This window comes from Notamacropus eugenii, chromosome 1 (genome assembly GCF_028372415.1).
Source record: "Notamacropus eugenii isolate mMacEug1 chromosome 1, mMacEug1.pri_v2, whole genome shotgun sequence".
Classification (NCBI taxonomy): domain Eukaryota; kingdom Metazoa; phylum Chordata; class Mammalia; order Diprotodontia; family Macropodidae; genus Notamacropus; species Notamacropus eugenii.
In genome coordinates, this window is record NC_092872.1 from 485,794,194 (window position 1) to 485,818,178 (window position 23,985).

Genomic DNA, 23,985 nt, shown 5'->3' on the forward strand with positions numbered 1-23,985 from the left:
ATGACTGAAAAACAACCAAACAATAAAATAACCACAAAAATCATAGAATGACACAGTTGGAAGGGACCTTAGAGGTCATCAAATCTCTGATGGCTTCTGTTGAATAAATCCATTGCTCACTATCTTGTTCAACAACACATTCTATTTTGGACAGTTCTGGTTATTAGAAAATTCTTCCTTCTCCCTTCTAATTTTCCTTTCCTGAATGTTGTGTACTGAGACTGACAAAGGGACCAGCTCTGAGGGAGTCAGTGTTGCTCCAGAGCTCAGGGTATGAGTGATTGGTAGGGATTTTCCAAGGGGGAAATTGTTGTGTTTTGTTTGGGGAGAGGGATCTGTTATGGCCCAAACCTCCAGGTACTCTGCTTGGTAGCCCAGCCTCCCAGAGACCTATCCATCCAGTTTTGAGGTGAACTGAAGCCTGAACACTGGAACGGGTGTTCTGATTACAATGATCTTGAAGGATCAGTCCAAATTCTTCTGTTTTCCTGAAGTTTGGTCACTTGGACTCTGGTTTGAGATGAATGGACTCATAGCTTAGGAAGTTACTCAACTGCTGTGGTTGCTCAGTCTCTAGAGAAGGCAGAAAGCCTGGTTTGGTCACTTCGAGGGATCCCACCCTGCTCTTGGCTTAAAGGCCATAACCTCCTGAGGGAAGGCTTCACATATGAAAGATTTTATGTTCAGCACAGCAGTCAATGGCGATTTTTCATGCTGACCCACTGGGAAGATGAGTAGAACTGCCTATCTATTCTGGGTCCTCAGTCTTTCGATTGTTTAATAAACAATTACTGGTCTGGGCCCTGTTCTCAGCACTAGGGAGACACAAATGGGCACAAGACATGATTCTTAACCTCAGGGAGCTCACAGTCCTGTAGAGGGGGTAAGGTATAGATGCAAATAACGACCATACAAGATGAGACAAAAGTGCAAATGAGAGGTGCATACAAAGGGGTATGGAGATTCCTAAGAGTAGAGAACCCTCTCTGGAAAGGTGCGTCTGAGGTTATTGTCTCAGACACAAGAAAGATAGTGGCATCTTCCACCAAGACAGGTGTGGGTTGGGTGGGGTTGTTGTAATTGTTCATTTGTTTAGTCGTGTCTGACTCTACATCATGCCAAGGACTTTCAGCTATGGAGTTTCTTGGCAAAGATGCTGGAATGGTTTGCCATTTCCTTCTCCATTGTGAACCCATTCTACAGATGAGGAAACTAAGGCAGATAGGGGTTATGGGACTTGCCCAGGATCACATAGTTAATAAGTGCCTGAGGCTGGATTTGAACTCAGATCTTCCCGATTCCAGGCCAGGTGCACTATCCACTGCACTGCTCAGCTACTCCCAGAGTAGGACTGAAACACAGCAAAATTGGGAAGTCAATGAAGCTGGGATCCAAACTCCCTTTAGGCACTCACATCTACCCAATCTTCTCCACTCCATCCTCTAAATAGAGGTGTCCAGAGTCTTGATATTTAAGGGTCTCTCAAGACTGAGAGAAGCATAAGGTATTCATGCTGAGGTATTAGAGTGCTACTTTCCAGGGGTATTTACATTTTTTAAACTTCAGAACAAGGGAAATACTTGACCCAAAGGAAAGAATCACTAATAGTAGAATTTCAGACATCAGAAATATTTGGGCTAGTGTGGTGAGGTCCTTCCTAGTGTTCTTCAAATTATATCTATGAATGACACCAGTTCTGTTTCCAGGTAAAGAAATGCTTCTGGTTTGGGAAAAAGTTGCTGGGTACCAATTTAATGACCCCCTTCTTTGCTTGTCTCCTGGTCTTCAGTGTGCAGCCAGGTGTGGGGAGAGAAGTGTGGTGACCCGGGACATCCGATGCTCTGAGGACGAGAAGCTTTGTGATGCCAACACCAGGCCTGTGGCAGAGAAGAACTGCACAGGCCCCCCCTGTGACCGACAATGGACTGTCTCAGACTGGGGACCAGTGAGTGGCTCTCCTTCTCCTAAGGCTACAAGCAGGTATCTCTCTGGGTTGGGCATGGAGAGCAAGAGGGCAGGAAAGGTGAGTTTGGAGAAGAACCCTATGGTGACAGGTGACTCCTGGACCTTTTCTCCAGTTTTTTGGATTCTGGCACTCTCTAAAAATAAGCTGTCACCATGGTAACTCCCTTCACCTGAGACCTGAAGCACCTTCTTTGGGAGGGAGCCAAGGACAGTGGTGGCTAAGCAATTGCCCCCTTGGGTGAACTCAAGTTCATCTTCCTCAAGTTTTTATGATTTGAAACCTTCTAATGCAGGGTGTTTTCTCTCTCCACACCTCCTTATTTTCTTCTCCCCTCCCTTTTATACCATGATCTCATTGCTCTTTCCCTCCCTATCCCTCCCCTTATCTCTCTACCACCCTCCCCTCTCATATTTCCTTCCTGATATCATCTTTTCTTTCTCTGTTCATCTCTTTCCCCCAACTGTCTCCTCATTCTTTTGCTGCCCTCTTCCTTTTCCTACCTTCTTTTCAATCTCTCTTTCTCTCTATCCCTGTCTCTCTCTGTCTCTCCCTCCCTCTCTGTCTCTCTGCTTTTCTTCCCTCTCTCTTTTCCTCTTTCTCTCCCACTCCCCCTCCCCTTGCAGTGCAGTGGAAGCTGTGGCCAGGGGAGGATGATCCGACATGTCTACTGCAAGACCAATGATGGGCGGGTGGTGCCGGAGTCCCAGTGTAATGTGGAAGCCAAACCCCTGGCCATCCACCCCTGTGGGGACAAGAACTGCCCCGCTCATTGGCTGGCTCAGGACTGGGAGCGGGTGAGTGACCTTACTACCATGGGGAAGCTGACTGGAACATGACCTCAAAGTTCCTTCCTCTTTGCCAGGCCTGACCTTCTGTCTGTTGGGTTCTCCCTCCCAGTGCAATACCACTTGTGGGCGTGGGGTAAAGAAGAGGATTGTGCTGTGTCTGGAGCTGACTAATGGGAAACTGAAGACGAGGAGTGCCTCTGACTGTGACAGCACCAAGAAGCCTGTGGAGGAGAGTACCTGCTTTGAGAGGCCATGCTTCAAGTGGTACACAACCCCGTGGTCTGAGGTGAGCAGTCTGGCCTCTCCCACCAGTCTTGTGAAGGGCTCTACTATGGCCTGCTGAAGGAACAGGGTAAGGGCAGGTGTTGGGGTCTCCCACTGATGCCCATGATCATGGAATAGGAAGACACAGAGATGGTCTTAATTACTACTCTGAGTAAACACAAGTTGGGATTTGAACCTTCTCTTGACTCCAGGTCTGATGACCTTTTCTCTACTCTAGGTGGGATCCAATAGGACCCTTTCCCCTTTTTCTTTCTTCTTGATTGACCTGGGAGAGCTCAAATGTTCTCTTTGCTGTTCCTGTCCCCTGTCATCTCCTACTTAGCGCCATCTCTCTCTGGTCCTGGGCTCAGGTTTAAGGGGAGGGAGGGAGGAGGAGGAGATAAAATTAGAGCTGTCCCAAGGCCATTCTCAGGGCTTGGAAACAAACCCATTTCTGTCCTATGGATTCAAACAGGTGAAATGAGGTCAGTGGGATGACCATGAAGGGCAGTGTGAGGGGGAAAAGATGGAGGAGCAGCACCTACCTCTCTGCCTCAGAGATGATGGGGAATTTTGGACCATCTGCATGTTTGGTGTTTAGAGTTAGTAGCTACTCCATGGTCCAGTGGACTGGCATAGGCCCTCTCCACTTCTGAGGCACCGAACCTCAATTTCCTGTAACCCAGAGCCACAGCTGGGCCAGTAGGGATAATTGAGAACAAGCTGCTAAAGGAGTAAAATGTCTTGCATTTGGCTTAGGAAGGCCCAGGCTGTCCCCGGAGACTCCTTCAGGTTGATCACCAGAGGCTGATTAGAGTCTCTGGCGAAGCATGCCAAGCCTCCAAGGCTCTCCCAACCAAGCCTTAATCAGGACTTGCACCAGATAAACAGCTTGGAGGCCTCAGACTTGGCTGTGTAATGCGGGGTCGCCTGTACTGGGGCAGGAAAGAGCCCAAAAAGAGGGGGGGCTGTGTCTGCTGTCTGTGAGATCTTGGCAGGGAGTGAGGCAGGGTCAGCAGACGTCTTCACTGCTCTGTCCCGTGAAGCGGGGGTTTTCCAAGGGTAACATCTGCACAGGGAGCCCTGGGGAAGGATTGATTTAATTGGAAAACAAAACAGGACTTTTATTGGAGTGGGAAAAAAAAATTCCAGCTCCCCTATCTCTACTCAAACAGTAGAATATGTAACAATTTGTATTGTGCTTTAGAATTTGCATATCTTTTATTTCACTTAATTCTCACAAGAGCCCTGTGAAAAGGATTAAGAGACTCATTCTAGCTCTTTCTGTGGTGGTAGAGAATTGGACACTGAGGGGGCCTATCGATTGGAGAATGCCTGAGAAAGTTAAGATATACAAATGTGGTGGAATGTTATTATGCTATAAGAAAGGATGAAGGGGATAGTTTCAGAGAAACCTGGGAAGACTTGTAGGAACTGATGCAGAGTAAAGTGAGTGGAACCAGAACAGTTTACATAATAAAAATATTATAAAGGCAAACAGCTTTGAGACTTAGGGCCTCTGATCTACACAGCACCAGAGAACTCATGAGGAAACATGAGTTTTACCTCCTGAGATGGATTCATGATACAGATACTTTTTTTTTTTAACATGGCTAATGGGAAAGTTTTTGTGTCATTATACATGTTTGTAATGTGTTCTGCATTTCTTTCATGGACAGAGAATGTGGACCTGAAAATAAAATAAAATTGAATATTAAAGACTCATTAGATGGATGAAGGAAATTGCCATCCTATGAGATGCTGTCTTGTCCAAAGTCATATGGCCAATGTTTATCAATGTACCCTGTCTCAGTTCCCATCTCAGAGGCAGTCTAAGTTGGACCAGGCTAACCTGCACGTGTATGGCTTAGCAGACTGCTCTGTTTGGCTGGAGGTGGGAGGAGCTTTGTCTAATGAGGAACCTTTCTTCTCTCTTTAGTGCACCAAAACCTGTGGAGTGGGTGTGAGAATGCGTGATGTGAAATGCTACCAAGGGACAGACATTGTTCGGGGCTGTGACCCCCTGGTGAAGCCTGTTGCCAAACAGACCTGTGACCTACAACCTTGCCCTACAGAGCCTCCAGGTAAGAAGGGCTGAAGTGTGGGAGGGGCAAAGCTGGAGATAGGGTGGGAGAGCCATGGTGATCAGAGCCCTGGGATCCTCTGCCTCCTGGCCTAGCCTCCTGAGGACTGCTCTGGCAGACTTAGCTCGGACATAGGCAGATTTCTTCATCAAAGACAATGGTCCAGTTTATTCTCTTCTCCTAAATGAACCCTCCATTCTGGACATTTTGTTTTTTCATTGTCTTATGGAGTTTCTCCCACTTAACCTAGCACTGCCAACTTCTCTAATTGTCTAATTGTTCTGAATTACACTAAAAATTCCTTGATGATAGGGATAGTATCTCAAATTGTTTTATATTCCCTGTAGTGCCTTCCATAGAGCCCATAGCAGGGGCTTTGTAAACACTTGCTGGCTAACTGTCTTTTAGAAATGGTCCCAATGTCCCCAGTCATACCACTCTATTCACCCTAGTGTGAAATCAGATAGCATTATGCCCCCCACCCCCAAAAGCTATATTTGGCACCGCTTCAAATTTCTTCACTGTCTTTCTTTTGCACAAGTCAAACCTCCCAATAGGCAGTGGGTAACTTGTGCTTCCTCTGAGTATGACTGACAGATAGGGAAAGGAAAGGAGAGTGCTAAATAGGAATATCTCCATTTTACAGATGGGGAGGTGAAGGCTCAGCAGAAGCCTAAGTGTCTGTGACTGGTCCTGGGTTAGAGCTCAGGCCTTAGTCCACACTATAGTTTGAGGATCCATTATTCCAGGAATTATGGACTTGTTAACTCAGGGGAAAATCAAAGAAATGGTACCCACTTTGGCCTTCCCTCTAGGTGTCAGTGAGAGAACTTCATGTTAGCTTTGCAAACAGCAAGCTCACATGGAAAGAGCTAAAGAGAGGTCAGTTAAATTCTAGGAATGGGAGCTTGGGATAGGCATCGCCCTATGATCCTTCTGGCTTTCTTTCTGGCATCACACTTCATTATGCTTACCTGTCTGTTTGTTTTTAATTTCCTCCAGATGACAGCTGCCAGGATCAGCCAGGGACCAATTGTGCTCTGGCCATCAAGGTCAACCTTTGTAGCCACTGGTACTACAGCAAAGCCTGTTGTCGTTCTTGTAGACCCACCCACTCCTAGGCTCCTTGGAGGACAGACATCCTCTTTCACCCTGGCCTGGACTGCCATATTAAGAAACTGAAGGAGTGGGGGGAGGGGTAGCCCCATGGAAGGGGATCTCCCCATCCCTTTTTTTAATTGAAGCTCTTCCAGGTAGCTGGGAGCACAAGCCTGTGAAAAATGAACATTGACCCTCTGCTCATAGAGAAGGGACTTTGACCATACTCTGCTTAACCTCTTCTTCCTTACCCAATCTCAAGGGAGAGAGATTCACTGGTCACCTGCATTGGGTTTCAAGGCTGGGAACCCTAATCCATGATTCCTCACTACTGTATGTTGGTAGTGTCTGGATGGATGGAAGGATGTACATAGGATCTTGTATATTTGTTTCTGTTTTCGATCAAAATCTTTGTGGGGGTTTCTCCTCCAGCCCTTGGCCTTTGGTCTCCAGCCTCTATGCCTGACTTCTTGTTACAAAAGCCCAGAGGGAAGGGGGCATCAGAGTAGCATGTTTGGCAACCCAAGCATATTGGAAAGTGGATGACCATCCTGTTGATTTTAAGTTGCCTTGGAATGAAACCCTTTTATCCCATGATTTTTTCTGGGCCCTAGGGTGAGGGGTACTGCAAGAGAAGAGGAGAACAGAAGACTGTAAAAGTAGGTGTATACTTTTCAGAGAATTTTATCTCATAACCAAATGTCAGTTTCATAGTCCTTATAAAAGATCATCAATGCTGACAGAAGTGTATATAATGAAACGTACCTGCACTTTATATCACAAAAAGACGCATTTGTTTCTTAATATATTTGTTTACAAACAGTGGATTCTATCCCTATAATCATTAATCAGTATTCATCTGTGTATGTTAATAAAGTTGTCATATTTATGATTGGCATCTGGTTTAATTTACTTGAGACGTTAGTTATTAGATGCTTTGGGTAGGGTGAGAGAACTTGGGAGTGTCTTTACAGGTGACTCAGGAGATAGAGTGCCAGACCTGGAGAGACACTAGCTAGTTTTGTGATCCTGGACAAGTCACTTTAACTGTTCTTTGCCTACGTTTTCTCATCTGTAAAATGGGGATGATAAATATAGCTCGTACCTCCCAGGATGGTTGTGCCGATCAAGAGAGATAATGATTGTAAAATGCTTAGCACAGTACCTGGCCCTTGGTAGGTGCTATATAAATGTTAGCTATTGTTAAAAAAAAAAAAAGCACAGGGAGCTTCAGGGGAAGCTCTGGACTTTTGCCCTCATTGTAGCGGCAGTAACACACAAACATCATGTTGAAAAGGCCAGAGGAGTCTGTCCCAGGCCTTGATGACAACCAGGCCAAGGCAGTTTTGTAAATATACCCAGGAGCCTGCTTTGTACCAGCCAACTTAAAAAAAATACAATATGAAATGTCAGAGCTGGAAGGGACTTTAGAATAGAAAATGTGAGAGCTTAGAACATGGAATGTTAGAACTAGCAAGGATCTTTAAACAGGTTCAGAACTGGGAAGAAACTCAGAAAATGGAATAGCAGAGGTGGAAGGGGCCTTAAGACGTACAATGTCAGAGTTGGAAGAGACTTTACAGACTCTCTGTATGCCCCACCCAGTGTTGGACAGATGTGAAAGCTTCAGGATTAATGTTGTTCAGTCATTTTTTTCAGTCATGTCTGACTCTCAGTGACCCAATTTTAAGGTTTTCTTGGCAAAGATACTGGAGTGGTTTGCCATCTCTTCCAGTTCATTTGACAGATGAGAGAAACTGAGATAAGCAATGTTAAGTGACTTGCCCAAGGTCACACAGCTAGTTAAGTGTCTGAGGTTGGATTTGAACTCATGAAGATAAGTATTCATGACACCTAGCTGCCCTCCATCAATCAACAAGCATTTAGAGGCAGCTAAATGATGCGGGGGATAGAATTCTAGGTTTGGAGTCAGGAAGACTTAAGTTCAAATCCAGCCTCAGATACTTACTAGCTGTCTGACCCTGGGCAAGTCACTTAACCTCTGTTTGCCTTAATCCACTGGAGAAGGAAATGACAAAGCACTCTAGTTCTTTGCCAAGAAAACCCCATACAGGGTCATGAGGAATCAGACACCACTGAACAACAACCATGTGCCAGGTGAGTGTTTCTAGATTCCCTCTGCTTCATTCACAAAAGCACTCTGCCCCTCTGGTTGTTGCATAGGAAGGACCAAGCAAAGCAAACCTAAGCAGTCAGAAAGGCCGGGAGAGCCGGCTCTGAGCGCCTTCTCAATGCTAAATTTTCAATGTGAGCACTTACACTTCAGAAATGGGCACTACCAATAAGAGTTGGATTTGTTTTGTTCATCGCCCAGACTTGTTAATAATGCAGATTAAATGTAAAAGTCCCTCCCCACCTATCCCAAGATCCCAGGTGGTTCAACACTTATGAGCACCCTCTGGGATTGCTTCATAAACATTGCTTGAGCTCAGCAGGAGTGTAATGGAAGACTCAGGGAATGCAGTCTTCTCTAGATTGGAGGCTAACAGTCATACTGATTACTGGAATTTATATAGCACTTTAAGGTTTCCAGTGGCAACTAGGTGACCCAGTGGATAGAGTGCTAGGCCTGGAGTCAGGAAGACTCATCTTCAAGAGTTCAAATCTGACCTCAGATGCTTCCTAGCTGTGTGACCCTGGGCAAGTCACTTAATCCTTTTTGCCTTGGTTTCCTCATCTGTAAAATGAGCTGGAGGAAGAAATGGCAAACCACTCCAGTATCTATGCCAAGAAAACCCCAAATGGGGTCAGAAAGAATCAGACACAACTGATTACAGACACAACAGATAACAACAAAGTTTGTAAAGCATTTACATCTACTACATTATCTGAGCTTTGCAACACCACTGGGCTGAAGGGGACCAGAAAATTCTCTAGGTGGGTTACTGTCAGCTGTGCTCTGGAGAGTGAAGTAAAGGAATACATAGTTATATAGCACTTAACTTTGTGACAGGCTAAGCACCCTTTACAAACATCATCTCCTGTGACCCTTACACCAACTCTGGGAGGTAGGTGCTATTCTTATCCTCATTTTACAGCTGAGGAAACTGAGGCAAACAGGTTAAATGAGTTGCCCAGTGTCATTCAACTAGTAAGCATATGAAGTCAAATTTGAACTCAGGTCTTTTTGATGCTAGGTTCATCATTCCATCTACTATGCCACCAGCTGCCTAGGGGTGGAGGACAGAGAGAGAGAGAGAGAGACAGACAGACAGACAGACAGAGACAGAGAGACAGAGAGACAGAGAGAGAGATGTGGAGAGAAAGGGAGAAAAAGGGAGAGGGAAGGAGCCAAAAGGGGAGGGAGAGAAAAGGAGATGGGGAGGAAGCAAGGGAGAGGGAGGGAGAGACGGGTGGAGGAATAGGAAAGGGGGGAGAGGACGGAAAGGGGGAGGGAGCTGGGACAAAGACGAAACTCTCTTCTTCAAGCCTGACAAGTACACACCAGAAAAGCCCAGTGGCTTAGGCCGCTGCTCTCCCTCTCTTCCTAGAAGGCATAACAAAGCTTCAGAGAAACCCACCTTACATGAGGCTTCCTCAATACCTCCAGGGAGTGGTGGGGAGAACTCCCTGCCTACTCTATAGGAACTTAACCTTCCATGGGGCTGTCAATCACCTGTCTGGGGATGGGGTAAAGTATGGTGATTGGTCATTCAGCAAGTGTATCTGGTTTCCATGGGGACAGGGCTCTTCCTTTCCCAAAGCAGGTGTTCCAAACTTACCTTTCCCTGAACATTGAGAGAAGCACTTTAGAGCTGGGCCCAGAAGCCTCAGCCCATCATGGTTCAGAGGAACAAAGAGGTCCAAAGAGGAAAAGAGAGTTGCTCCAAGTCAAGCGGCATGTTGGTGGTGAGGCACACCCAGACTCCTCTAGGCTATCACTAACTTGCTATCTTTGCCTTGTGCCAATGCTTACTGAGTCTCATGACTCTTTTGTACCAATTTGCTTCATGGGATCATGGATCTAGAGTTGGCAGGGACCTCAGACATCATCCAATCTAATTCTCTCATTTTAGAGACAAGGAAACTGAGATCCATGGAGATTAAGTGACTTGTCCCAAGTCATATGGATAGTAAAATTTAGGGGTGGGATTTGAACCCAAGTTCTTTTGATCCAGTGCTTTTTCCTATGAACTAGTTTGGTCATCAGGGTGGTTTTCTCCTTTTCCTTCAGTTCCTTAGTGAAAAATTCCCTTAAGATGCTGACTTACTTTCAGTATTCAGGGTTTATGAGGACTGGATGACAAAATAAGGACATCCACAGGACTTACTAATCATAGGATCATGGCTTTAGAGCTGGAAGAGATTTTAGAGATGATCTAGTCTGAACCCCTTTCATTTCACAGATGAAGAAACTGAGGCCCAAAGAGCTTCAATGACTTGCCCAAGATCACCAAACTAGTGTCAGAGGCTGTGTGGCTGAGTAGATGGCCACCTCATTTTAGGCCTCTCATCTTTGAGCCTTGCATTCAAGTAGTCGATTTTAGCAAATTGAGGTCAGACAAATCTGTCTTTGGGGCCTTCTCCTCCCTTCTGACTCTCCCCCCATATTTCATTCTTATTCATGTTTACCTAATCATTACTAAGGGGTTCATCTGTAATTAATATGCCAGCTAATAACAAAGAATGATCTGCCCAGGAAAATTTGCCTTTAAAGGTGGGTTCTTTAAGGCTCAAGGAATAAAGGTAGCAGGGCTGCCTTTATTTTGGTACTAGATTCCTGGCATCCTTTTGGATTATTCTGTAGCCACCATTCTACCTGTGAAGTCTGCTTTGCTTCCACTCATGTCCTCTAAATGTGACTCTTTTCAGTATTGTAAGGCTCATTCTAGGGGGGAAAAATCCCTCATGTTTTCAGGTGGGCTTTATGGTGGGCACTCCCCAGCCCAGAGTCAGATGACTGTAATAATCGCAATTCTTAGCCTTTCATTTTCAAAACCATACCATACACCAATTATATGTCTGGGCTATGGCCCTGACCTCACTCACCAGATATTTTCTTCTAAAGTCAGACTTCTGTACAATGTCATTGGTGGCTGGCATGACCGCTCTTCCCTAAACCACTATAAAGAGTGGTCTGGAAATGGGGATAGATTAAAGAGCCTCTTCTCCATAGTAATGTCAAAGATAAGGTTTATTTCCTTTTGTTTTTTTCAGCAGGACCAAGAGTCAGACCCATTCAGCAGTCCACCTTCTGTGAAGTTAAGCTGCCTGTCTCTTGTTTCATTTCAAAGTTACACATGTATATATGTTTATAGTTATGTATAGATTGGAAAAGAAAACAGGAAAATAGAAAGACAACAGCCACAGGAAATTACCCCCTCCCCCCAATCCTTTCCCTCCCCCACCCCCACCAAAGTCAAATGCAACAGAGCCAATTTCAGATAAGAATTGTACAAAGTAAGAGTTCGGTTCAAGCTTCTGTTATGACATCAGACCACTGAGACCACCATCCCCGGCAAAGATATTCACACCAAAGTTTCACTGACTACTTGCCCCATTCAGGGGTGGATTAATTGAGCAAACTGAATGTGCTATAGATCAAGGCAGAAGGAGAAGAAGAAAGAAAATTCAGAATACCGAAAGTGGCAAATCTTTCATGTACTTTGAAACCTCTTCTGTGGAATTAAAAGCCTTCCAGGAAAGAGAGGAAAACAAAGTGCACACAATATTTATAAACCAACCACAACTCTTCAAACGAGAGCTTGCCGTTTGCCAAGAGTGTGTCTTCTAAGTAGAAGTTTTAATTGAGAGTTCAGTGAGAAGGACCTTCTCTGGTTGTGAGCAGACTGTCTCACAAAGTCCATTCTTCCCCAAATCCCATGCAGTGTAGTCTCGAAGGGGAACTCCCCAGAGACAGAACTGAGGGCATCCAGAGAGAAGCTGGGGGACATGGATTTTCCAGGCATTCTGGTTTCCTGTATCTTTTTAAAAATATAGTTTAACAAACTCCCATCAAAGAGTAAGTATTGCCTCTTCCTAAATAGAAAATGATTGGACACCTATAAATAGCTGCTTTCATTGGAGATTTTAGTGACTTGCCCTTCATTAGGATTAGGGAATTTCTCTAATCAGTATGTTACATATTGTTAAAAATGACTTTTCTCTTCCCTTAGACCTGGAGGCTGTAGGTGTTGGTGGGCTGTGTGTTATGGTTAAAATACTTGGGGAAGAAATTGTTGGAACTGGGGAACTGTTGAGAGACAGTTTGCAGTAGATCCTGCTGTGTATGCCTTCAGATCAGTGTTCAGTGGAGAAGGTGGGTGGGAGGCAGGAAAATAGGCCAAAGTGTTTCTGGCATCTGGGACAATAACTTAAACTCCAAGGACTGTTCTAGCAGAGAGGTGGCTATGTCAACCAGCCAGAGCCCATCTCATTTTTCCCAAGGAGGCCTCCGTGTGTGTGTGTGTGTGTGTGTGTGTGTGTGTGTGTGTGTATGTGTGTGTGTGTGTGCGTGTGTGTGTGTGTGCCTGACTCAGGGAGTCACTTTTTTTTAGCACTACTTTTTTGTGTCTCTGTGTATGCAGGGGCAAGACAAGAGTCACACTCCATTATTATCGATTGCAAATTAGGTGGTATTTGAATAGTCTTATCCTCATTGTCTCCTTCCTGCATCCTGCTCCCTTTCCACTGATGGGGTCATCCAAGGCCAGAAACCACTTTGGATCCAAAGGGATCTAGGGTTCCAAGAAGATGGGGAGGTAATGATAAGAGGAACACCTTCATTCCCATTGGGGGCTGAAGGAGACAGCCATTTGATATGTGAGACAAGCCACCCAGTGTGGGGATACTCAGGGCAGTTCTAGAAGCCAGAGACAGCCTGGTACCAAAATTTCTTTAATAAAATGGAGGCAACAGCTTAAACTACCTTAATTCTTGGGTTCCTCCTTCCCCCACCCCGAAACTCCATAGCTATTTTCATTCTATGAATGTCATCTCTTAACTGGAATTTAACCACTTTTGTTTCTGAGATTCATCCTTAAACAATGACCTTCCCTGCCTGATTGCCCCCCAACACTGGGACCTTTCCCTCCTCTCATCTTCCTAGAATTTATACTCCTCATAGGGCCTTAAACTCAGATTAGACTTCCTGCTTCTGTTAGTTATGTTGGCATGTGCTCTACCTCCCCAACTAGACTGTTAACTTTTGGAGGGCAGGTAATGTACTTTCTATTTTGTGTGTGTGTGTGTGTGTGTGTGTGTGTGTGTGTGTGTGTGTGTGTGTGTGTGTGTGTGTGTGTGTGTGTGCGCCCCCTACAGTGACTAATGCAGAGCTGGCCACACAGTAGAGGCTCAGGAAATAGTTTGCTGATTGACTGAATGACTTATTCTGTTGCTGGATCAGTGAACCACCAAAATACATTCATCATCTCATAAGCTCTCTCAGTCAGACCCTCTGGTGGATTCCCCAGTGTCCAAACTGTTTTTCAATGTCTGGAGGATAGACTGAAGGCTCCCAAGTCAAAGAATGATGGAGCTGAAACGAACCTTAGAGACCATCTAGTCAAAGCCCATGTTTTTGCAGGTAAAGAAACTGAGGCCACGACATGCCAGTGGTCACATAGTGAGTTGGTAGCCTAGAACCCAGGTCTCAATTGCCACTCCAGCGCGCTTTTCCCAGGGTCAGTTCCAGGGGGTTAGGATGGGGCTCAGACATCGGTGCTGATGCTACGGCTTCGGGAGAAGGCTTCCCGCATGGCAGAGAGGCGGTTGGGGTTGAGGGCCTGAAGTCCACCAAAGGTCATTGGTAGCTCTATGTCTTCCTGACTGATGTTTTTGTAATTGATGCGCTCACCTCCATTTCGAACTTCCTCTGGCTCCTGAAGGAAGAAGGTTGGTGGCTCATAATGGGAGCAGCTGGGGCAGACAGTGCGGCACTGGGGGGATTTCTGATTGAAAGATGAGGAGGAAGATGGATAGAGTGAGGGCCCATTAGTCAGTACAATGTTTCGGTTGGAGTGGAGTGGTGGGACGTGGGAGTGGACAGCAAAGTCAGGCTCTTCCTCATCCTCTTCTGACTCATCTTTTTTGCAACAGTAATACTGGATGTAGAAGGAGAAATAACATTTAGTGTTTTTAACATTGCCAGAATACTTTCAAGTTCATCATCATATCTGACTCTCACAATATCCCAGTGAGGTGGGCAGGTGTGTTATCATGCCCACGTCAAGGTCCAAGGTCTTCCCTCTTTTGTCACTAATTTTATAGATGGGGAAACTCTGTGAAACTGTGAGACAACAGTAAAGCTGGGTGGGCATCAGGCTGAGACTGCCTGCCTTGTACAGTCTTTGAAGCCTGACCTTCCCTTTCCCAGTTTCTTTTTCAGATTCTAATAGGAGACCCTGCTCTAAAAGCTAGGAGTAAACTGAGCTGCGGAATGTAGCCTCCCCAATCCAATCCAATCCAATTCGATTCAATCCAATCTAATCCAACCCAAGAATCATATGTTATTATCATACCTGAAGCCTACAGTAACATAGGACTGCGATGATGCAGAGCAAAATAACTGTTGCTAAGATTCCACCTGTGATGACCACAGTCCCGGCTGTCATTCGCCCGCTTCTCCATTAACTGCCTGAAAGACACAAGCAAGCTTTGAAATACACAGAAAGAAGGTACTGAGTGGGAGAGGACTGGATTAGGGGGAGCAGAGAGCATGTGTACTAACCAGAGCCTCTCTAGGGGTGTACGAGCCAGAAGGAAAATGCCTAGAGCCCAGTCAAGACTTTGGGGGCCCCACAGCCAGGCCCCAGGAAGGCAGACAGTGAGGGAGGAAAAGGGATAACTTTATAGGGGGCCATAGGTTTTAGAGTTGAAAAAGGCTCAAAGGTTCAATTCTCTCATTTTTCAGAAGAAGAAACCAAGGTGAAGTCCTATGCCAAAGGTCGCACAGCTAATAAATGACTTATTTGAACCCAGGTTTTTGATTCCAAATCTACCATTCTTATCACTATATTAGGATGCTTAAAAAAAAAAAAAAAGACTTGAAGTTCACACAGATCCAGTCATTAAAAGGCAAAGTGGGTCCTACCCCTTCCCCTTTGGCCATGCCTTCTCCCCTCATGCTCTCCTTTGGAAAGAAGGAAATAAGCGTTTATTAAGTACTTACTATGTGGCAGATAATATGCTAAGTGCTTTACAAATGTTACCTCATTTGATCTTCACAACAACCCTGGGGGGTAGGGTCTATTATTAATCCCATTTTACAGTTGAGGAAACTGAGGCAGAAAGAGGTTAACTGATTTGCTCAGGATAACACTGCCAGTAAGTGTCTGAGGCTTCCACTGTGCCACCTAGTTTCCTCTAGCCATTAGGCACTCTTTCTTCAAGATGTCCTTATTCATTTTAACCTGGACAAGTTTTGAGGGTACTGGGGAAAAGGGTCAGGAACCTACAGGGATTCACTTCCTACATGTCTCTGATTGACCTATGTTTTGGCAAATCTAGAGGAGGACAGTGTAAATCAATGGTTGACTGGGGGTCAAAGGTTTATTTAAAGTGTTTGGATGTTGTTTTTTAAAGGGGAGTGGCAATGGATGTTTCGATCCAGGAAAATTAATTGTGCATTCATTTCCAAATCTGGGAAATCGGGATATTAAATCATCTGTGCCTTCCTACCTCACAGGGAATGACAAGGACAAGGGAGAGAATTCGTGTGAAAGGATATTCAAAACCAAGTCACTAAGGCTATAATCTACTATTATCTGTAGTCAAAAATGGGGAATCCAAAGGTTAATTTCACCTCTGATTCATATAGTTCTTTATCCTATTAAAAGTATTTCCATATCTATTATCTTATTCAATCTTCACTCCAGCCTTGTGAGGGAGTCAGGGCAGGGAAATCCCACTTTAGAGAGGCCTAGAGAAATTAGGTGACTTTCTCAAGGTCATTCATCTAGGAAATAACAGAACTGAGGCCAGAATATGGGTACCATGGTAGAGCTGTCTCTCTAGCTCCTTAAGGTTCCTATATGCAGCTATTTATCTGGATCTCTTCTTTTTCTCTATCATACTTTCCCCTCTTTTCCTTAACTTATAAACATCAGGACTGATGTTGAAAGAGTACTGGATTTGAAAGTAGAACCTGGATTCTAATCCTGGATCAGATACCTATCAGTTGTATGACCCCGGACAAGTTACTTCTTTGTAAACTTTGGTTTCTTGATCTATAAAATGGTTATGATAATGATATTGATATCCTATTAACCTCAAGGGGTGGTAGGGAAAGCTCTTTTTGTAAACCTCAAAAAAATGATCTAGAAACATGAGGTTGTTAGCGTTGACGTCTTTCATTTCTAGATTCCCAGAGGCCAGCACCAGATTTAGCACATTGTAGGTGCCTAATAAATATTGTTGAATTCCTTGCTGAATGTGAGAATCCAGGCTTCAGGACTTTGCTAGGAATGTGGCAGGAAATGGTGGTCCCAGATAGAGGTCCTATAGAGCCCCAAATACCTACAGGCAGCATTTTTTATAGTAATAAAGAACTGGAAAAAATAGATTTCCCACTATGATTTGGGAAGGGTGAAAGAAGTTGTGATACACGAATATAATGGGAGTATTACTGTGCTATAAGAAATGGTAAATATGTGGAATTCAGAGAATCATGAGAAGATCTACATAAATTGATGAGACCAAATAGCACAGTCAAGAGAAAAGCATATACAAGGACTACAAGGCAAATGGAAAGAAAGCATGAGGACAGTGAAAGAAAGAGAAGAAAGAAAAAACAATGCTTTGAAATTATGAAAAACAAGCCTGGTTCCAATGGAGAGAGATATGAATGTATATTCTTTGTCAAGATAGGGGCCCATGGATGTGGAACACTGCATCTATCATCCATCATCCATCCATCCATCCATCCATCCATCCATCCATCCATCCATCCATCCATCCATCCATCTATCTATCTATCTATCTATCTATCTATCTATCTATCTATCTATCTATCTATCTATCTATCTATCTATCTATCTATCTCTGTAACTGACAGCTTACATATCGATTAGTTTTGCTGAACCACTTCCACCCATCCCTCTCCTTTTCGTTCTTTATTATAGACCCTATAATATCAGAGATGCCTCTTTGGGAGGGGAAAGAGGAGGAATATATTGAGAAGCAAAGGTGATATAAAAATAAAAGATATCAATAAGAAATAAAAAGAAAAAACAGGTCCCCTGGGTTGGTGCTCTCAAGCCAGTAGCTCTCCCCTACCCCCCAAATGCCTTTAGAGTTAGACTCTAAAACCTGTCACTACCATTGAGTCCTTTCTGATGGGTCAGTGGGAGAGTGACTCTCTCAAGTCTTTCTTATCCTCTGCCCTGGCGTCAGATCAGGATTTCAATTCTGAAGGCCCCACGAGTTGCAAATCGTTTCCCTCAATCTCCATCGCTTTCTCTAGATTTTTACCAAGAAAGACCTTGAGTCATTTCAGCTCTGATACTTACAGCAACCCCCAATGAGAGGACTGGACCAGATCAGGGATTCTTCACCTGTGGTCTGTAAACTTGTTTTTTAAAAATTCTGATAACTGTATTTCAATTATAATTGGTTTCCTTTGTAATCCTATGCATTTTATTTTGCACATTTAAAAACAATGTTCCGAGAAGGGGTCCATAGGTTCACCAGACTGTCAAAATGGTTCATGATACAAAAAAGGTTAAGAACTTCACCAGATGATCCTTAGGGTTCCTTCTAGCTATAAATCCTAGGTTGGATCCTACAAAGGAGAAAGAGCCCTATCTGTTTCGGAAACATGCCCACTAGTCTGGGCTAAATGAGTTTGTGGGTGATTATGGACTCTTCCATAATCATTGAAATCAGAGCTAGAATCCTTTCATTTTACAGATGAGAAAACTGAGGCCTACAGAGATTATGACTTGACCAAGTTCATAGTCAGTAACAGAGCCAGGATTTGAACCGTAGGACCCCTACTCAAAACAATATTCTTTCTATGATACCACAGAAATAAAGAAATGGAGGTCCTCTCTGGGCAATTACTGGGGAAGAAATTTGCTGAAGCTATTTAGTGCCAGAGCTGAGCCTAGAACTCAGGTTTCCTGATGCCCAGTTTAGGGATAAACTAAACTTTTGCTGCCTCTCTTGGAGGATATGCCCCTGGCAGGGGTAAGGGGGAGTTTTTAAAATCCCTTTAGGCCCATTAGGGTTTTGCAGGTTCCTAGTCCCCAACCCTGGGGTAAGGAGGGGCCTAGTAAGTGGACACACACACACACAGACACACACACATACACACACACTCTCACACCAGTTCTTGCAAAGCTCAACAGACAGTCTTGGCCTGGCTGGCTGCCAGAGTCAGAATTGAGCCAGCTGGCCGTGCCTGGGCCCTGCTGACTACCAGAGTAAGACAAGCACAGGATCCAAGTACATGGTGTGTGTAGGGAAGGAGGGGTGGAGGTTGGCAGGGCAGGTGGAGGTGGGGGTGTGCATCTTGATGGCTGAGATGGGGGTCAATGAGAGAGAGTCTTGTGTTCAGACAAATCTCATCCTCCTCCTCATGCCCAGTAGGGTGAGGAGAAATAAATCAGACAGTGGCTCTCGGACTGGGAGGAAGAGTTTTTAAATTGCATGCTTCCACCACCCTCCCTCCTTCTTGGTTAATGTGGAGACTTAGCTCTGAGCAAAACCAGCTGTGTTTTGGTTTGGCCTTTCCCCAACTCACCAGGTAAAGCAAGTGCCACAATAATCCCTTCTACTCATATACAGCCTTGTACTTTCCAAAGTGCTTTTCCATCCATTATCTTCTTTGATCCTTACACCAAGCCTGAGAGGGAAGCAGGGTTTAGATTATCACCCCCATTTTATGGATGAAGACATTGAGCCCCAAAAGAGAATACTGTCTTGTTCAACAGAGTAGAGTGAGTGGCAGAGTAGAACTGGAATGCAAGACTCCTTGACTCCCAGGTTCAATGCCTTTGTATAAAAGCTGTAACCTCTACCTTAGGAAGTCACAGAAGATTATAGATTATCATAATTTGAAGGCCTTTAGGGTTCATCTTATCCAACCTCGTCATTTTAGAGGCAGCAAGGTGGCACAGTAGAGAAACCACTGGGAATGGAGTCAGGAAGACCTGAATTCAAATCCAACTTTATACGCTTACTAGCTGTGTGACCTTGGGCAAGTCACTTACCCTCTGTTTGCCTCAGTTTCCTCAACTGTAAATAGGAAATAATAATGATAAGACCTATCTCCCTGGGTTGTTGTGAGGATTGAATGAGATAATATTTGCAAAGTGCTCAGTACAGTGTCTGGTATGTACTAGGCACTGTATAAAGGTTGGCTATTATTATTATTTTACAGAGGAGGAATCTGAATTCCAGAGAAGGAAGAAATTTGGCACAAGACCATGTAGCCTGAACCTAGATTAATGGAAGACCTATTAGAATATAAGCTTCTTGATAGGAACTGTCTTTTTGCTTTTATTTCTATTCCCAGTGATTAGCACAGCACCTGGCACACAGTAAGCCTTTAATAAATGCATGCTGACTTGATTTGAAGGAGTTTTAAAAGTGCAAATGACAGAGTACATCCAGCCAGTGCCATGAGGCAGCTAGGTGGTGCAGAGGACAGAGCACTGGACCTGGAGTCCGGAGGAACTGAGTTCAAATCCTATTCTCATATGCTAATTGGCTTTGTGCAAGTTGTTTAACATCTCTTGGTCTCAGTTTCCTCATCTGTAAAATGAGGTTAATAATAGCATTGACCTTGAAGGGCTGCTGTGAGGATCAAATTAAATAAAACAGGTAAAGCACTTTGCAACCCTAAAGTGTTGCATATATGCTTTGTTGTTAATCAGTTGTGTCTGATTCTTTGTGATCCCATTTGGGTTTTGTTTTTTTTTGGCAAAGATACTAGAGTGGCTTGCCATTACCTTCTCCAGATAATGAAATGGAGGCAAACAGAGTTAAGTGACTTGCCCAGGGCCACACAGCTAGTAAGTGTCTAAGACCAGATTTGAACTTGGGGAGAGGAGTCCACATGACTCAGCCCAGTACTCTATCCTCTGCATGCCCTAGCTGCCATATGTACTATTATTAATTATGGCATTTTAGGTCACGCAAAAACAAAACAAAAAACCAACAAACATTCACTGAGAAGGTTCTCTGTTTCCAGTCTTACGCCAGGTTCTGAGGTGAATAGGACAGAAATAGAAAACACCCTTTCTGACTCAAAGTACCTTACGTCTAGTTTAGGAAGTAAGAGTTTCATGAAACAGTATAGAAAAAAAGAATATCATAAAAGGCAGGGAGAAACCACAAATGATATCGGGATTTAGATTAAGGGGGATTTAGACTATCCACTTCTAAAACAAGGCATTTATATAGAAATTTCCAGTAGCAACTTCATTCCCTTGTTGACCCAACAAATATTTACTGAATTCCTGCTCCAGGCAAGGCCCTGTGCTAAGTACTATGGATAGATAATGCAAGGAATAATATCATCCCTGACCTCAAGAAGTTTACAATCTAGTAGAGGCAGGATAAGGCATACAGCATGAAAGAGGGCACAGTCAAGTCAGGTCAAGAAGCATTTATGAAGAACCTACTATGTGCCAGACACTCTGCTAAGTGCCAGGTATACAAACAAAGGCAAAAACAGTTACTACCCTCAAGGAGCTCACATTCTCATAGGAGAAACAACATGAAGACAATCTATAAAAATAATACATATGGGATAAACTGGAGATCATCTCAGAGGGAAGGCACTAGCAAAGATACTGGTGTGGTTCAACTCCAGCTCATTTTATAGATAAGAAAACTGAGGCAAACAGAGTGAAGTGACCTGGGATTCTTTCCTTCATCATTACTGTCTCTTGACTACTTGGTGCCTACTATGCACAAATTAATGTTTATTGATTGGTTGATTGAAGAAATCCAGGTGACAGTGATGAGAAAGGAGAGAATCTCCCAGGTATGGAGGACAGCCATTGAAAATGCATGGAGTCAAGAGATGGAGTGTCTTGTGCAAGAAACAGCCAGGAGGCCAATGTCATTACGTTGTAGAGTAAATGGAAGGGAGGATGGTGTAAGAAGACTGGAAAGATCAGAGAGAACCAAGTTATGAAGGGCGTTGAATGTCAAATAGACGATTTTATATGTTATCCCATAGGTGTTAGGGAGTCGTTGGAGATGATTGAATGAGGGGGATGACATAGCTGGACCTGTGCTTTAAGAAGCTCACTTTGGTGCCTCAATGAAGGATGTAACTGGAGTGGGGAGAGATGTGAGGCTGGGAGACTCACCAGCAGACTATTGCAAGAGTCCAGATGTAAGGAGCTGAGGACCTGCACTGGGCTGGAGAAAAGGGAGCATATTTGAGAGCTCTTATTAAGGTAAAATCAGCAGGATCTGACAACTGATTAGACAGGAAAGGTGAGAGAGTCAGGAATGACAGCTAGTTTATGAACCTGGATGCCTGGGAATGTAGTGGTTCACTTAGTTCATATCTATCTCTCACTAGGCTCACAATACGAAGACAATGAAGATTTTGGAGCAAGGGCGTGTCAAGAGGGAATGTATGTTTTTGGAAGACTGAATTTGGCAGCAGGCTGTGGGATGGACTGGGAGGGATGGGGAGTGATAGGAAAGACCAGATTGTGCCTTTACTGCACATCTGTCCAAAGGAGAGTTTATTGTAGATGTTCTTTCTCACATCATCCTTTTCCTTTCTTGTTCATCTGAAACTATCCATTTGGGGTGGGGGCAGAATTTGGGTAGGGAGTTCTTTTGGGAAACGCTAGTATCAGTTTTGGAGCTAGGGACTGTGTCTGCAAAGTGAAGAGTTTGAACTAAGCTCTAATATCCCATCTAGGTCTGTATTCTACGTCCCAGGGTTCTTTCCAGCTCTGACGTTCTATGTTCTAAGGTCCCTTCCAGTTCTGATCTAATACAATGCCTTGACTCTAAGACCACCACACCCCTAGTTATTGTAAGTGTTAAGGAGTAGGATGATTGTCATGATCACTGCTAAGGTCATTTGGAGACCTATAAGCCATTCCCAGAACAGTCTGGCTTCTTTCCTGTCCCTTATGCCACCTTCCCAAACAGCTTTTGGAAGTTCATCTGAGCCCACTGTCATCTGAGCCTCTTTCCCCATGAGAACAGAGTTGGAGAGGTCCTGATCTTTGCTGCCACTGCCTGACTCTCTGCACAGCTTGGAAGGAGAGAGCAACCTGGTGGTGTGATGGGGAACTCTGTCCAGCCCTCTGTACTTGGCCTAGAGAAGACTCCCAGCCCAACCCCAACGGCTGTCAGCAGCTATCTCCATGACACCTGTACTTGTGCCAGCTGGAGCACACTGTCGGGGGATCTGATCCCAGGCTTTATAGATATGCTGAGGAACAGAAATGCTTCAGATGAATGCCAGGGCCCGAGAGGCCAAGTCCCCAGTCCATGTACACACAATGACAGCTCAGCCCCCTGGCGGGTGGCCAGCTTCACTGTTAACTGTGACCAGTCTCCAGTGCCCAGGGTCCCTCCTTCCTCTTTCCATGCTTTTGCTCATTCTCCTATCCAAAGTTGAATCAACTTTTATAACCTAACTTAAGTTCTATGCCTTTGGGGAGGCCTTCCCTAACTACTCCAAACCTATTTCTCCTTTCTCTCATTTCCTAGTGCACTCAGACTCAGAACAATGCCACTCAAGCATTGTTTGTGAAGGGGAAATTCAGAATCTAGCTTTTAACAAGGTCAGACTGGTTGAAGAGGACTTTGGAGAAGCTCTGGTCTCTTTAGTTGGGAAAGCAGAAGAAGTGGAACTACTCTTAGGTAGAAGTCTCTTGTAGGCAAGAAAGAGACTTCAGTCCTTGAGCTTGCATTGTTCAGGGGAGTGGGGGAGGTTGTCATTGTCATTGTCATCATCATCATCATCATCATCATCATCATCATCATCATCGTTGTCATTGCTGGTCCTTCATTTTTTAAGAGCATCAGTGACATCATGAGTGATACCTTGACTTGGATTTAAGTGAATTGGATTTAAGTGAGGCAGAGTTGTGCAAAGTTATCAGAGGGCAAGGGAACCATATTCAATCTTGCTGCCTGATAGGGAACAGAATGAGTGTTTAATAAACATCTGCTATGTGCCAGGCACTATGCTTTACCAATATTATCTCATTCAATTCTCACAACCATCTTAGAAGGGAGGTGCTATTATTATCCCCATTTTACAGTTGAGGAAATGGAGGCAGATAGAGATTAAGTGACTTACCCAGTCTATCTACACATCTATCAAGTGTCTGAGGCTGAATTTAGACTTAGTCTTCCTGACTCCAGGGGCTCAGAGCACGATCTACTGCTACATGGTGCCTCTGGCTGGTGGGGAATGGACATCCTTCAGTCTGTGGTGGAGAAATTTTTATTGCTGTTCTTCAAGTCAGAAGACAGAGTTGTAGGCTCTAGCATCATTGAGTTTAGAGTTAAAAGGGACAACTTAGAGATCACCAAGTCTAACTTTCTCAATTTACAGATGAAGAAACTAAGGCCATAGTTGAGTGACTTGCTCCAAGTTCAACAAGATTTAAACACAGATCTTCTGATTCAAGATTCAGTGCTCACTCTGTTCTATTATGGTGCCTCTCCCACTAGAAATGAGTTCTGGATCTGCCTCTAAGTCACTGACTGACTTTAGACAGGTCACTTGTCTTTGAGCCTATTAACTCCTCATCTAAATGAGAAATTTGCAATAGACAATCTCTATGGTCCCCTCTAACGAGGGATGTCCCGGAACCAGTTTTGACCAGCT

General features: G+C 44.3%; 2 protein-coding genes across 6 annotated transcripts in view; one reads left to right on the forward strand and one right to left on the reverse strand.

Moving 5' to 3' along the window:
• ADAMTSL2 (ADAMTS like 2) overlaps positions 1-7,089 on the forward strand; it is a 48,604-nt gene extending 41,515 nt beyond the window's left edge. For all 4 annotated transcript variants that reach the window (XM_072632870.1, XM_072632867.1, XM_072632869.1 and 1 more), the window contains 5 exons: positions 1,790-1,945; positions 2,590-2,760; positions 2,864-3,040; positions 4,958-5,102; positions 6,105-7,089. In XM_072632870.1, the coding sequence (XP_072488971.1) occupies positions 1,790-1,945; positions 2,590-2,760; positions 2,864-3,040; positions 4,958-5,102; positions 6,105-6,223 (768 nt within the window). In that variant the 3' untranslated portion in view covers positions 6,224-7,089. The remainder of the gene's footprint in view (positions 1-1,789; positions 1,946-2,589; positions 2,761-2,863; positions 3,041-4,957; positions 5,103-6,104) is intronic.
• A 4,248-nt stretch (positions 7,090-11,337) lies between these two features.
• FAM163B (family with sequence similarity 163 member B) overlaps positions 11,338-23,985 on the reverse strand; it is a 60,000-nt gene continuing 47,352 nt past the window's right edge. The window contains exons 2-4 of one of the 2 annotated variants that reach the window (XM_072632873.1): positions 18,904-19,005; positions 14,681-14,796; positions 11,338-14,263 (exon numbers count right to left, since the gene is read on the reverse strand). In XM_072632873.1, the coding sequence (XP_072488974.1) occupies positions 13,871-14,263; positions 14,681-14,773 (486 nt within the window). In that variant the 5' untranslated portion in view covers positions 14,774-14,796; positions 18,904-19,005 and the 3' untranslated portion in view covers positions 11,338-13,870. The remainder of the gene's footprint in view (positions 14,264-14,680; positions 14,797-18,903; positions 19,006-23,985) is intronic. The other variant, XM_072632872.1, reaches the window with a different exon arrangement.